The 16,030-nt window shown below is 39.1% G+C and overlaps 1 protein-coding gene across 1 annotated transcript in view; it reads left to right on the forward strand.

The window, feature by feature from the left end:
* The window catches only part of LOC136858397 (uncharacterized), a 167,809-nt gene that overhangs the window by 29,636 nt on the left and 122,143 nt on the right, over nucleotides 1-16,030 (forward strand). The window contains exon 3 of the mRNA XM_067137910.2: nucleotides 11,542-11,747. Coding sequence (XP_066994011.2) covers nucleotides 11,542-11,747 — 206 coding nt within the window. The remainder of the gene's footprint in view (nucleotides 1-11,541; nucleotides 11,748-16,030) is intronic.

The following is a 16,030-nucleotide window of genomic DNA, read 5'->3' on the forward strand; positions in this document are numbered from 1 at the left end:
TATTATAAAGTTTGGTAAGGTGAGGTGTAGTCTCTGTATTTAAAATACTGGTTGTTAGATCAATAGATATTAGATCTATATTCTTGGTAAGCATGTTTCTGAAGTATGGATCTGTAATTGACAAAATCATGAGTTTACCATGTTTATAGGGAATAATACAGTTCGATTTGAAATTATACTTTCTCAAATAATGAAAATGAGGAAAATAATTCCAACAAATGAGATCGTTGATCAACCTTGAAAATATTTCTTTGAAGTATAACTATCTGGATAATCAGAGTAATGTCATGGTATACCAGCTAATCCTAAGAAATGTTGGGGAAAAATGTTAAGTTCACACCTATGAATATAGTTGTAAATTGGATTTTTAATAATTTTGGTTTAATGTCAATCCTGTAAATAAAGGATAGCATTGAATAAATCTGGCTAAAATTGCTAATACTGCTCCTATAAATAGAACATAGTGGAAGAAGTAATATGTATCATGTAAATTAATATCAACTGAGGAATTAGCTAATAATCTTACATTTTAATTTCACACATTTCACTTTACACTTCACAACCTTGAATGCTTAATTTTTGAAGACTTTTGAACTGAAGTTCTTTTATTTTGTAATCCATTTCTAAATTTCGCAGTTTAAGTTCATGTACACGTTCTAAATACTTCAACCTTTTAGAATAAAATTTTTGTTTTAACTCATACAAACTGTTGCCTCTCTTCCTTCTGGACGCTGAACTTGATGCTTCATGATGGGTCACACTTTCTTTTGGAGGAAGCGCACTGTTATCAAGAGAAATTTCCTTTAGCACACCTTCCTCACACACTTCCACATCCTCTATTACTTCTACTAACATTTCTAGTTGCTGCCTGCCCGAATCATCTACCGCAGGGTGGAAATTCTGGTCATCGTCAAAAGGATTTGACAATGGCAAAAATTGCTGCTGTAGTGCTCCAATTACCTTTTCTTCCATACTACTCAGTGTGGAAATAATAGCACTGCCTCTGCCCGTCTTACGTAGTTCAGTCTGAAAACATAAAACAAGTTCGTTACGATGAGTATCATATTAATGTTACTTTTTTTTTTTTTGCTAGGGGCTTTACGTCGCACCGACACAGATAGGTCTTATGGCGACGATGGGACAGGGAAGGGCTAGGAGTGGGAAGGAAGCGGCCGTGGCCTTAATTAAGGTACAGCCCCAGCATTTGCCTGGTGTGAAAATAGGAAACCACGGAAAACCATTTTCAGGGCTGCCGATAGTGGGATTCGAACCTACTATCTCCCGGATGCAAGCTCACAGCCGCGCGCCTCTACACGCACGGCCAACTCGCCCGGTTATTAATGTTACATTGATTAGATGGTATGAATACGAATTATTATAAACTACTTTTCCCACAAAATAAAGAAAATATTTGACACTTACCTTCTCATTTGCAAGTGATTTCTTGGTCCTCTTCTTGATGTTCTCATAGCATAACCTGAGACTTTTCCAGTCTCTCTGAATGCCCACACTACTAGAATTGAACTCTGCTTCAATTTCTTTCCAGGCCTTCTCTTTCAACTTTGATGTCACCATATCGGTTCTTTTATTTTCTATTATATGTTTGTACCTTGATAGTACAATATCCACCAGATCATCCTTTTCTTTCGGTGTGAAATTCGCAGAACGCTTCTTTGAAGTTCCTTCCATGTTTGCTTCGCGAGATCAGAATATTATCTTTTTCTGCTACTTCGACAGTCACGGCAATTTCGTATTTCATTTCTTGACAGTCACAGCCAGGTCAATCCCACCATTTAAGTATTATCCAACGAGCCGAGCTGTTTCGTATTTCATTTGTTTTGCGGTGTTGCCACGTCCACTTTTTTGAACTCCGATTACATTTGAACTACACATGTGTAAACCTAGTTCATTTTTATACAACGCGATGAAGTCGTAATCTCAGTTCATTTTCAGAACAAGTTCTTAATTGATCTCCAGTCAGATGTCTTTATACAACCGGGCCTAGGAAAAAAGGAATTCACTGATGACCAAGTGTCATTTAGAGGCCTCTGGATTCCCGAACACATTTCTACTTCAGTAGAGTATAGTTGACTATGAAATCCTCGAACGCATCCACAATGTGAATCATTTGCAACTGATGCAGTTTTAAAAGAATTATTTGGGCACCGATGCAACAAAGTTAATTAATATGAAGATAGCACAAGAATAAAATAAATATACAAAGGGGATCTTGTGACTGATATCTAGACTTCTTAATCTTACCTGAGCACCTGCAGAAATATAAGTGGGGTGGAATATCACTGCAAGATCACACACAATTAAATGTACACACTGAATTATAAATGTTATATACCATGTTGTTGCACAGGAACTAATCCTTACAGGTTCACAACTTGATACACATGATTCATTTATTTACATTGGTCAGATATAATGACCCTCATGGTAAACTGAGAAATATATAATTTATTTACGTACTCTCCTGATACTGATTCTCACTCGCCACTGTTAAGGTCTTGTCTTGATCCATGCCGTCGTTTATTAAAGGAACGATGCTCCATTATCACAACTTGTGTACCGTTACGGTACTGCACTTACAAACTTGTAAACAGAGTATAAACGCCAAATCAGGTCTAAACCTCTAGATTTGATCTTCACTGCTGACCGAAAACTGTGTGTGGTACATGTGGCTATAGTATATGTGTCTTGTGAGAAAAGAAATCTCCCTAGCATTGGAGATATATGAATAACGCTGAGTTCACACTGCCATAGCGAAAATGATATGCCATTTGAACTTGAGTTAACTGTTCTTCACCTTGATATACAAATTTTTCGTATAACTAGGAATTACGAGTCAGTTTTGATACCTATGCAGAGTGGTTGGAAACATCACGAACCGTGTGTGTGTGTTTTCGAGGGCTGGTCATACTGATAAATAATTTGAAAGAAATAATTCAATATCCCCCCCTGTTGTAATTTTATCAGTTGCTGAAGTTAATCAATCAGATTGCTTCGCGGGCGAATTCATATGGGCTTTGCGTGGTGGTATTGCTAAATCTGCACGTAGATTAAAATCGGCTTTAGAGCACCAACAGAAGGAAAACAACTTTTCCAGGGGAGAGATTTGAACACGGACCTCCGCTATAGTGACATCAACTGGAACCCATGGTGTGTTTGATGCTAATTTCTCCCCAAGGCTCTTAAGCCATGTGCAGATTTAGTAATATTGCCTCGCAAAGCCAAATTGAATTAGTCCGCAAAGAGATCTGATTGGCTGTCTTCAGCACCTGACAAAATGATAGCGGCGCGAGATATCAGATTATTTTTTACGAACTATTTATCACTGTATCCAACCCACTTACACTCATATATCAGTTTCACGTTGTTTTTGACCACCCTGTATGTGACTCTCTAGGAAATCATACTTTTTAATCCTTTTTTTATTGAGACTGCAAACTCAATTTTATAAGAATTTAGAATTTGAGTTTGGCAAGTTTGACGATTGTTATCCAAACAGAAGATTTGTTACAAAAACTTCTAATTCCACTATATGCGAATTATATCTGGATTGTTTTCATCTCAGTACAATACAAGCTGTACCTTAAAAATGCCCACCGAAAATGGCACATAAATAAGGGCTGAAATGTGTGTGTTTTTTAAGTAAATTTGACATGAACTTGTAACCCCCTCAGGGAGTTTGAATAAGGTATTGAATAGGAGGAAAGTATAAAGGCTTATACTTTGTACAATTTAAGTGACATGATAAAAATTATACACTACGGAGGAAAAGGGAGGGAAGGGCGAGAAATGTAGATTTTTAGATGTGAACGCTATCTGTCAGCCTGATCCTTGAACCATGTGATGAAAGGAGTGATAGTGACATCACTATATGGAAAAGCCTTCAAAATAACCGTAGAAACAGGCGGTGCAATCTAAGAAAATCATACCTTAACTCGCAGTGAGAATTTAACATTGGCGACTTAATGTATGATTTCTTAAATGAAGTTCCTGCATTGTCTTCTTGTACTAAAATATGAAGTAACCACCTTGTGCACCACAATAATGTAGGGTTAAAATTATAGACATTTACTGGGCTGCATATTTTATAACTGGTAAGGCCTGCACAGGAGCTCGGTCATAGTATTGTGATTTGTTTCTTCAAGCTGACAAGGGCGTCACACAAAATAAAAATAACATTATCATCTGGAGAGTTATGTCAGGTTTACATGAAGATATAATGATTTCTTTTCTTCCAGTGGTTCATACGAATTTTTCTTTTTTTGTGACTGCGACGTTTGATATCATGGAAAGGAAGTACCACGTGACACCATACCGGTACTTCTTCTCTGACAGATTTTGTCTTGGTAATTGAAGGTACCACCCCTGAGTCAAAAGTTAGCATAGCTGTCATTATCAGAAAAGAAACTGGTGACTTGTTAGTAAGTATGTATGACTGGCAATATTGTTGGGAAAAAGATCTTCAGATCACATCTTTTTGTCATTTTACTGCAGAAAAAGAATATGCCTACGGTCATTATGTGTCAACAAGAAATGGATGGTCCAACTTTAATTGTGAAGATTTGTGAAGCAGATAATCTTCCTCAGAACCTACCTAAGGAATTGAAAGTAAAGGGCAGGACTGTGGAAAGAAATGAAATATCTGTTCAACAACATTCGAGAGTACTGCACAGCAGAAACAAGGGATTTGTTGTGCTCATGACCAGGCGACAATAATGCCGCTGAACCTGGGCCAAGTAGCAAGGCAGATTGTGTGTGCTGAAGGAAAAGACATACGTAGAAGAACATTCCAGAAAAATGAGCAACAATTCAGTTTTGTTACTGCAGGATACTAGATACACTAGTAATGCAAATGGTTCACTGGATACTGTCTGTGTTCAGAACGATCTTTTAAAATTTCCAACATTAATATTATTATTAGCACTATAATTATTGTATCCTTATCTTGTTTGTACATCTCGACAGAACTTCTGTGTGTATGAGTGTCACAAGACTAAAACTGCCTTTTTTTTCTCCAAATTTTATGTATGTTTACATATTTAATTTCCGGTGAATAAAACTTCGAAATATTTTTGAAAATTATTTTAATATGCAAAGCTGATATTCATTTATCCAGTGAAACAGTCAGATTTTCTTAAATCCTTCATATATTATCGAAGTACTAGACCTCATTTTCCAATATATTTTCTCAAAATTCAATAAATTCTGTCTTACAAATTCAATGTTACATAAAGTGGTCAGTTTTTAAGTAGAGACTTCTGGTTTTCACAAAAATGATTGCAAATTTATCTACTATCAAAATGTAAAATAAACCAAAAATTTGTTTTTCCAATTTTAGGTGTGGTTCTGGAGAGCGACACATATTGACAGCTCCAAGTATTAATACCATAACGTCTCCTGTATGCAAACATCGTAACTTCAGTTACAATTTTATTTGTGCTATCATTCTCCTAGGAGGCAACGTTAGGATCTATTATTGGTGCTAACTTTAGGGGAGCAGGAGATACGAATTTTATAAACAGGTGAAAAATACTGAAGTAATGGTTTTGGAGGTGATCATAACTTGGAGACTTGGGTCCGTCAGTATACACAGTGAAAAAAAAAAATTAGGGGATCATGTTTTTGAACGTATGCCATGCTCCACAAAACAATACCTCACACCCAGGTATATTACCAACTAAACCTTTATTCTTTACCGTTGAAATATAAAAAAGGACATCAATGGATTCGCGTTCATTTTCAGAACACGAACGGAAATATCCAAAAATGGGCGAAAACAAAGTGATAACAGTCTTACAGGGTGGATTGTTATCATAGTTGGAGAGCTTGAGCATGGTGTATGTCCTCCACGAGCATTTATCGCAGGTTGGCACCTATGTGGCTTGCTCCGTATAAGTCGACGGAGGTCACGTTGCGGTATCAGGTCCCATTCTTCAATGAGAGCCTGTTCGAGGTCTTTGAGGGTCTGTGGTGGAACAGAATGCCCACGAACACTTCTGTCAAGTCTATCCCACACATGCTGAATAGGATTAAGTTTGGGACTCGCTGTTGGCCATGCCATCTCTTGAATGTCCAGCTCTCGCAAGATAGCTCTGGGTGATGCGCGCTACATGAACCCTGGCATTGTGGTGTATGAGTACGAATTCAGGGCCAACACCGTACGCAGCAACCAACACAGGCTGTAGCAGTATCTGCTCGATGTATCCCGCAGCGATAACATTACCACGGACAGTGACAAGATCCGTACGGCCATCAATACTTATGCCACCCCACACTATCACAGAACCTTGTCTGAATTGGTCGCCTTCCAGAACAACATTTGGCATGTACTGCTCACCACGGCATCTCCATACACGTTGACATCCATCACGCTGTGTCAGGGGAAATCTGAACTCGTCTGTGAACAACAGCCTCTGTTGGTGAAGTTGCCAATTGACGTGGGTACAGGCAATAGAAGGCAAGCTGCGCGATGTTGCTGTGTTAATGGGGCACAACGCCTGGGTTGTACGGGCACTTCTCAACCTGTTCCTTACTGTCTGGTCAGACACCGTGACTACAGTGACCCTCACGGGGTCTTGTTGCAGTTCTCTGGCAGTTGCTGAACGACGCCGCAACGCTGGGATGGTCAGATATCGGTCATCCTGTGGGGTTGTCATGTGTCCACGACCTTGTCCAACCTACCTTGTGAACTGGCCTTTCTCATTGTAGCGATTCCACAAGTGTTGAATAACTGACGGAGTGACATTAAGATCCACAGCAACACGCCGAAAAGTCCATCCTTCCCGGATCAAAGTGACAGCCCTTGCGACTTGAACCTTGTTATGATGTCTGATGGGATCTGCTGGTTGATGTGTGTGCTCAAATGATCGCAGTAGTCTGTGTACCTCACGACGACACACAGATGCACCGTTATTCACTTTGTTTTGAGGGGTCACCTGGCAGTTTAATGCATGGCTACGCCTACAGATGGAGTATAACTTCAATTTGGACATAGCCTGAGTAGGTAAGGTCTCAAGGTATGCTGTACTACCGTTGCCCTATCTACCAAATTAACGTTCACGTACCAGACGTTACAAAACATGTCCCCTAATTTTTTTGAATAGTGTATTAAAAGAGTTTACTAAAGACAGCTTTGTCCTGTCCATCCATCCGTCCGCCCTAGTGGACCGATTTGCTTGATTATTGTATTATTTTGTCTGGAATTACCTGCCAGTGAATCATCAGGTATTGATAGGTCTCCTAAGTTCAGTCAACTTTGAGCAATCCTGAAATCAAGTTATTAAATGATCACTTGAGCACGTAGTACAGGATGACCCAAAAGTCCGTTAACGTTTGACGAGGCAGAACTTCATGGAATATTGGCAGTAGAGAGGTAATAACTGACGCACTTGATTGACATTACATTGGGTTTTATTGACACCAAAATGAAGTACACAAAATGACCAACAGATGGCGCTTCATATGATACACAAGCAATAATTAGTATAACAAACAAGGTTTAGCAAAGACGATATTCTTTATGACATGCCCAACATGTAGGCCGTCTCTGCTGTCTCTTTCTTTCTTCTTCTTCTTCTTCTTCTTCTATGACCACATAGGATCACTTTAGTCAGTCCGTTGTTCAGGTCTCTTTGAAGGGATTGTTCGGGCTTTGCGGTCCTCCCAGTACTTCTTCAGACGCTCCGAGTCTTTCTTTCTTTATTGTGACATTGATTGTTAATGTATGAACTTTTTTATACAACTTATTTTACATCCCACCGACACGGATAGATCTTATAGTGACAATGTGATAGGAAAGGGCTAGGAGTGGGAAGGTACAACCCCAGCATTTGCCTGATGTGAAAACAGGAAACCCTGCAAAACCAACTTCAGTTGCTGACAATGGGGTTCGAACCCTCTATCCCCCAAATGCAAGCTGATAGCTACGTGACCGAAACCATGCAGCCAATACCAATATAAATGGTCCGTTATTGGACATTATAAAATTTCCAGCTAACTCATTCCAGCGTTTTGCCCCCATGTGCTACGTTAGTCTCATCAGTTGGTACTTAGCACACCCACCAAGACGCATGGCTAGTGCATATCGTGGAGGCCACTGTGTAGGCTACTTGGGGCCACCGGCAGTGCCATGTACTATGAGACATTTTGTCTCATCACCAAAAACTGATATCTGCTTGGCCATCAGATTATGGGAATCAACATTTATATCGCCACGCAGCCAGTCGCTCGGTTTTTGCTAACTATTTTGTAGCTTTGGAGTTTCTGTTGTACATGTTTAATGTGAAGTTCTTAGTTTCAGATTATTTTGTTCCGCATGGAAATTCGACCTTGCGGAAGCCCAAAGTGCCCGGGAATTAACAGATTCTTTCAAATAATAAAACTTAAGTGATAACTGTAAGTATTTACACATCGTGCTATAGATGTACACAATTCCAATTTTCATTGTGGCTGTCACCAATCAGCCTAGAGAACCCCAAAACTATGAATTCAGAACTGATCTCTGTCATTTACGTTCTCACCCTTAATGACTCGCATACCGAAGGAGGCCGAACTGGACTTAAACGGCATCCAGAGTGTCAAAATTCATACCAGTGACCCTGATAAGTATGAATTCAACACTAATATTGGTAGTTCTTAATTATGTTTACATGTCACTCCCTGCCAACCCCAACTGTAGAGGGGCTAGGGGTATCTTATCTGGAGAGAATGAGAAAAGGATGAAGCAGATAGGTCCAGTAGAAATGGATGGATGGATTGGACAAAACTGTTTTTAGTAAACTTTATTAAAATATAGATTTCAGTTGCACTTTTCTCAAATATAAAGTTCTCTTTTAATGTTTTAAAATTATTTCGCTTTTTTATTTCAAAATTCCGGTTATTTTTTTACAAGTAGTGGTGGTTGATGCATGAAGGACTTTAGGGTGCTGCCCTGCCACCTTTTTAAAGACACTTAACATAATTTCACTCTGTAACTGATTACATAAATAAATGTACAAGTGTAGCAAAATTGAACTTACAGTAGTGTGCTATTCAGTTATACAATGTTATCTATTTTGGCTGTGAGCATTTCGCTTTTCTATTGTCTCTCAGTAGGTTCCTAGAGTGTACCAAGTGTGTGGGGTGCGGGAGGAACCTTAAAAGACGATATAGGCTTGTCAGGGGAAGGAAGAGTGTAGGCGGGTATATGGCCTCTCCGGCAGAGTTTGCAGCAACATCGCCAACCACTTTACAATGTACCTAGGCTTTTCCCCCCATGTCTTACATCAACTGTTGTTAGAGATTAATTTCAAAATATTTTACATACATGAATCATCATTGTAGACCGTTATGCCTTGCAGCGTTCAGTCTGCAAACCTCTGTGAATTATCGTCTATTTGCAACTAGTGCTGTGGCCTCATTTAGTTCTATACCTCTTATATCTTTAAATCGTTAGAAACTGAGTCTAACCATTGTCGTCTTGGTCTCCCTCTACTTCTCTTACCCTCCATAACTGAGTCCATTATTCTCCTAGGTAACCTATCCTTCTCCATTCACTTTACATGACCACGCCACCGAAGCCGGTTAATCCATACAGCTTCATCCGTAGAGTTCATTCGTAACAGCCTTTATCTCCTCATTCCGAGGGTCCTCCTGCCATTGTTCCCACCTGTTTGTACCAGGAATCATTCTCGCTACTTTCATGTCTGTTACTTCTAATTTATGAATAATGTATCCTGAGTCTACCCAGCTTTCACTTCCGTAAAGCAAAGTTGGTCTGAAAACAAACCGGTGTAAAGATAGTTTCCTTCTTACAGAATACTGTTGATCGCAACTTCAAACTCTCTGCATTAGCTTTACTGCACCTTGATTCAATCTCGCTGACTTTATTACCATCCTGGGAGAACGCACATCCTAAATACTTCAAATTATTTACATGTCCAGCTTTGTATCACCCATGTGACATTCAGTTCTCTTGAATTTCTTACCTAGTGACGTCAATTTAATCTTAAGACGTAATTTTCATACCATACTCATTGCACCTATTTTCAAGTTGCAAGATATTAGACTGCAGGCTTTAGGCACAATATGCCATCAAGACCATGTCGTCAGCATAGGGCAGACTGCTTACTACATTTCCACCTAACTGAATCCCACCCTGCCACTTTATGCCTTTCAGCAGATGATCCATGTAAACCACGAACAACAAAGGTGAAATATTACAGCCTTGTCTAACCCTTGTAAGTACCCCGAACAAAGAACTCATTCTACCATCAGTTCTCACTACAGACCAATTGTCAACATAAATGCTGTTAAAACAATGAATTCTATTATATTTACTACTGAAACAGTTCAGTTGTACAGAGAAGGTAAAGTAAAGATTTAAAATGTTACCATAAGACGACACCATTTGTAGGGTGGTCAGATTGTTAAATAAATCTTCATCCTTTGAGATTTGGGCAAGACAAGTGAATTTTGGGTGTACTCTGTTTGTTTTTGCAAATGTCGTTGTTGTCGTTTGTTATCAGTGAAACAGTGCAGTGCCATAGTAGTTGTGATTGCAGTAGCTGTAGCCTGTTAATGTGTAGTGTAGTTCAAGTAATCAATATATAAAACTACGGCACCATTCTAGTTTAAATAGTCGTGTTAATTCTACCTTCAGTATTTAAATCTCATACTAATATCTTTATTCGTGTGCTTAGTGTTTATCTGCCTGGCTGTAGTTTTCAACAAGTGTTACGGTCTTAATTTAAGAAGACAAAGAAAATGAATTCTGTAAGTAGCATTTTAAGTAGGTAGTGGCAGGAATTTAAGTTTTGAATATAGGCTAGGATTAAGGAAGTTAGGGCCCCCTCAGTCAAAATTTAAATATTGCACAGGAACAACAGAGTTATAAGAACGAAAATACGTAAACTAGAAAATTCAGTCCATTACGTTACAAGCTCGCCGACTAATTGAAATAAGGAATGCTTTCTTTTGTTATTGTTTGGCAATGAATGTTGTTGATCCTGCATTTTTTTTTCTTTGCTATTTGTTCGGGGTGTCGACCCATGTGGCTCTTTTGCCCCTACTGGAATCATATTGTATGAACTTGTGTGTAATTGCAATGGCGGTAGTGTGGAATGTTGTGTGTGAGGACAGGAAAATGAGGGACGTCACAAACACCCAGTCCCCATGCCAGGGATATTAATCATTAGATCATTACAATTAAAAACCCCTGGTCCGGCTGCGAATTGAACCCGGGGCCGCCGTGTCACAGGCGGCTGTTAAGTTCTGTGGGCAGTTGGAACTAGTGCTCAGGCAGATACATCTAACAACCCATGTATTTTTCGAGGTTTTTTTGATATCTGTTTTTGCTACTTGATTGTTCTGTCTTGGAAGCAGAATTCTATTCAGCCAATTTCATTATTATTGTATAATATAGCCCTGAAGCTGGTTATATTTCAGCTACATTCCTTAATTCAAATAACAGTAACATTTTGTTTATTGGTGTGATATATAGTTTTTGCTGCATTGTTTTTCTGATTTTCTCTCTATTCCATCTAGCGTCCTGTGAAAGTGCCTTTGCAGTTGATGATAGAGAGTATGACTATATTGTCAACTGTGCTAGTGAAACAAAACCTGGTCAGACTGATCCTGTGTACAAGGAGGGTATCCTGAAGCTAAGTCTTAACTGTGCACATGAGGCAGCCAAACACGGTGTTAAGAGATATATTGAAGTTTCATCAGGCAACATGTGTTCTTCTGAGAAGGTAAGTGTATTATTGAAAATATTAACCCCTCTCCTTTCAGTGTCTCTCTCAAGAAAGATTTGTGGCATAATCTTGTACCTGCAGGGACTTCTAAAAAAATAATATCTGAAGCCATCTCTTTTCAGCTTTGAATCAGTTAATTTATAGCTGTTGGGTTCTTCAGTCTACTGAAACTAATTTTGATTAATAATTTTATAAACTACCTGCAAAAGAAAGCATATGGTAACAATATTATACTTGAAAAACAAACCACTTAATTAAAATAGAATGACAGATTTTTTTCTTGAAAGAACATCATCAGATTCTATCAAATCACACTCACATATTTATAAATGTCTGTTTGTTTCTCTTATCTTTTCATTCTTTCTATCCATTTTCTATACAATTTGTATGCTAATTTTACATTCATTTCTCTCTTTAGACATTAAGAAGAATGACTATTTGACGTTAACCTATAAGACGCAACATCAATTACATAATGTTCCAATTTGACAACGAACAAAACAGCTGTTACTTTATGTAATTATTTTAACGATTCAGCGTCAGTTAAGCAATCCTCATTCTCACATGTCTACAATAGCATTCTAGTCAGTTAATCAGCATATTTTTCCGCACCATAAAAAAACCCATTTATCTATGAATTTTTTGCAACGTGAACATTTTATGATTTTTCAAATGTTTTTTATGTTTTTAGCAATATTTATTTCATTGAAATATGAATGTGCACATTCTCATCAATTTCTCGCAGCTGAAGATGACTCAGAATCGAAACATACTGTTTCTTGTTGTTTATGAACTTGTGATAATGTTAAAGAACTTAACCAACCATTGCCAAGCAGATAAGTTTTTGCTTGTGAGTGTAATTACATTTTGTAAAAATAGTGTACCAAAACACAGCCGTCAGATGTCTCACTGATATCTCATGAGTAGTAAAGAGTACACGCTTCTTGTCTACCATCTATTTTGTTGTTTTCTAACACAACATTCTCTATTGACAGACTACACTCCTGCTGTTTAATTTTGAATACAAAAGTGCTATTAAACAGTTGTAATTTAAGAGTGTCCTGAGACATTCAATTTAAACCTTAATTTGTTCCTATATTTTTTTAACTTTAGAAAGTCATACATACATTATCATAATAGACTGTTATGCCTTTTAGCATTCAGTCTGCAAGCCTCTGTGAATTTACTAAACGTCGCCACAAGCCTCGATTTGCAACTACTTTTGTAGCCTCATTTAGTTCTATACCACCCAGCTTTCGCTCCCGTAAGCAAAGTTGGTCTGAAAACAGACCGATGTAAAGATAGTTTCGTCTGAGAGCTGACTTCCTTCTTACAGAATACTGTTGATCGCAACTGCGAGATCACTGCATTAGCTTTACGACACCTTGATTCAATCTCACGTACTATATTACCATCCTGGGAGAACACGCTACTTAAATACTTGAAATTACCGACCTGTTCTGGCTTTGTATCACCAATCCGACATTCAATTCTGTTGAATTTCTTACCTACTGACATCAATTTAGTCTTCGAGAGGCTAATTTTCATAACACGCATTCCACCTGTTTTCAAGTTCCAAGATATTAGACTGGAGGCTTTCGGCACAGTCTGCCATTAAGACCAAGTCGTCAGGATAGGACAAACTGCTTACTACATTTCCACCTAACTGAATCCCTCCCTGCCATTTTATACTTTTCAGCATATGATCCATGTAAACTATGAACAGCAAAGGTGAAAGATTACAGCCTTGTCTAACCCCTGTAAGTACCCTGAACGAAGAACTCATTCTACCATCAATTCTCACTGAAGCCCAATTGTCAACATAAATGCCTTTGATTGATTTTAATAATCTACATTTAATTCCATAGTCCCCCAGTATAGTGAACATCTTTTCCCTCTGTACCCTCTCATATGCTTTCTGTAGATCTACGAAACATAAACACAACTGCCTATTCCTCTTGTAGCATATTTCAGTTACTTGGCACATACTGAAAATCTGATCCTGACAGCCTCTCTGTGGTCTGAAACCACACTGGTTTTCATCCAACTTCCTGTCAACGACTGATCGCACCCTCCCTTCCAAGATGCCAGTGAATACTTTGCCTGGTATACTAATCAATGAGATACCTCGATAGTTGTTGCAATCCTTCCTGTTCCCTTGCTTATAGATAGGTGCAATTACTGCTTTTGTCCAATCTGAAGGTACCTTACCAACACTCCATGCTAATTTTACTATATGAAGCCATTTCATCCCTGCCTTTCCACTATACTTCACCATTTGAGATCTTATTTCATCTATTCCTGCTGCTTTATGACAGTGCAGTTTATTTACCATCCTTTCCACTTCCTTAAGCGTAATTTCACCACCATCATTTTCCTCGTCCCCATGAGCTTGGCTGTTCGCAACACCACCAGGAGGACTTCCTTTTACGTTGAGAAGACGTTCAAAATATTCCCTCCACCTCTCCAGTGATTCCCTGGGATCTATTATGAGTTCACCTGAATTACTCAAAACACTGTTCATTTCCTTTTTCCCTCCCTTCTATTACTGTCCAGAAAGGTTTCCCTGCTGCTTGACCTAGCCTTTCCGGGTTATTACCAAAATCTTCCCACGACTTCTTTTTGGATTCAACAACTGTTTGTTTTGCTCTGTTTCTTTCATCTACGTACAAATCCCTGTCTGCCTCGGCCCTTGTTTGGAGCCATTTCTGATAAGCTTCTTTTTACGTTTACAAGCTACTCTCACTTCATCATTCCACCAAGATGTTCACCTTTTCCCATCTTTACACACAGTTGTTCCTAGGCATTCCCTTGCTGTTTCTATTACAGCATCCCTGTATGCCACCCATTCACTTTCTATGTCCTGAACCTGCTTACTGTCTACTGTTCGAAACTTCTCACTAATCGTATCCATGTACTTCTGTCTAATTTCCTCGTCCTGGAGATTTTCTTCCCTCATTCGTTTGCAGACAGATTTCACTTTCTCTACCCTAATCCTAGAGACACTTAGTTCACTACAGATCAGATAGTGGTCTGTATCATCGAAAAATCTGCGGAAAACTCGTATATTCCTAACAGATTTCCTGAATATGAAGTCGGTTAAGATATAGTCTATTATGGCTCTGGTACCCCTAGCCTCCCATGTGTAGCTGTGAATAGCCTTATGCTTGAAGAATGTATTCGTAACAGCTAAACCCATACTATCACAGAAGTCCAGCAATCGCTTCCCATTCCCATTAGCTTCCATATCTTCCCCACATTTACCAATCACCCTTTCGTATCCTTCAGTTCTATTCCCAACTCTCGCATTGAAATCGCCCATTAGCACTATTCTATCCTTGCTGTTGACCCTGACCATGATGTCACTCAATCCTTCATAATACTTGTCGACTTGCACCCTCACATGGTGAATACACGGAGACAATTCCTAGTCCTAATTCCTCCAACTGAAAAATCTAACCACATCATTCGCTTATTTACGTGCCTAACAGGAACTGTGTTGCGTGCAATGGTATTCCGGATAAACAGTCCTACCCCAGACTCTGCCCTTCCCTTTCTAACACCCGCCAAGTACACTTTATAATCTCCTATCTCTTCCTCGTTATCTCCCCTTACCCGAATATCACTTACTCCTAGCACATCCAGATGCATCCTCTTTGCTGACTCAGCCAGTTCTACTTTCTTCCATAAGCCCCATTGATATTGATAGCTCCCCATCGAATTCCATTTTGTTCGCCAAGTTGTTTCCAAGGAGTCCCCCGCCTGTCAAATGGGAGTGGGACTCCGTTTCTCGAATAGGTCCGAGGCGTGCTTAAAATGTTCTGAGCTCGGTAAATTCATGAAGCAGGATGCTACACAGTCCAAGTGAGGATCTCTCCTCTAACGGGTTATGGACCACCGGTGAATTGTATAGTCCTAGCCGCCTGAGCACAAGGAGGGCCATGACTCAGAATATGTCCGAGATGCCCACTCCCATTCCATAGCAAATAGTATCCTGACTCTCAGGGCCTCTTGCTAGGCTACTCACAGCCGTTGCCCATGGTTCACGTACTAGGACGTGACTACAGTAACCCACACCATGAACCGTTTTAGAAGTCATGATGGACATGATTTTCATAGTCTAAATTTGTGATTTCACACCTGCAAATATTAAATAGGATGAAAATATGTTTTAAATTAAATTGTGACACCATTGCTATAAAGAATGCCATTCGTTCTGTTGAGATCAGATATAAACCAAGGGTGCTGAGTCCGTGTGGGGTGGGGGTTGTCGTATGGGT

Source organism: Anabrus simplex, chromosome 1 (assembly GCF_040414725.1).
Source record: "Anabrus simplex isolate iqAnaSimp1 chromosome 1, ASM4041472v1, whole genome shotgun sequence".
NCBI classification, from domain to species: domain Eukaryota; kingdom Metazoa; phylum Arthropoda; class Insecta; order Orthoptera; family Tettigoniidae; genus Anabrus; species Anabrus simplex.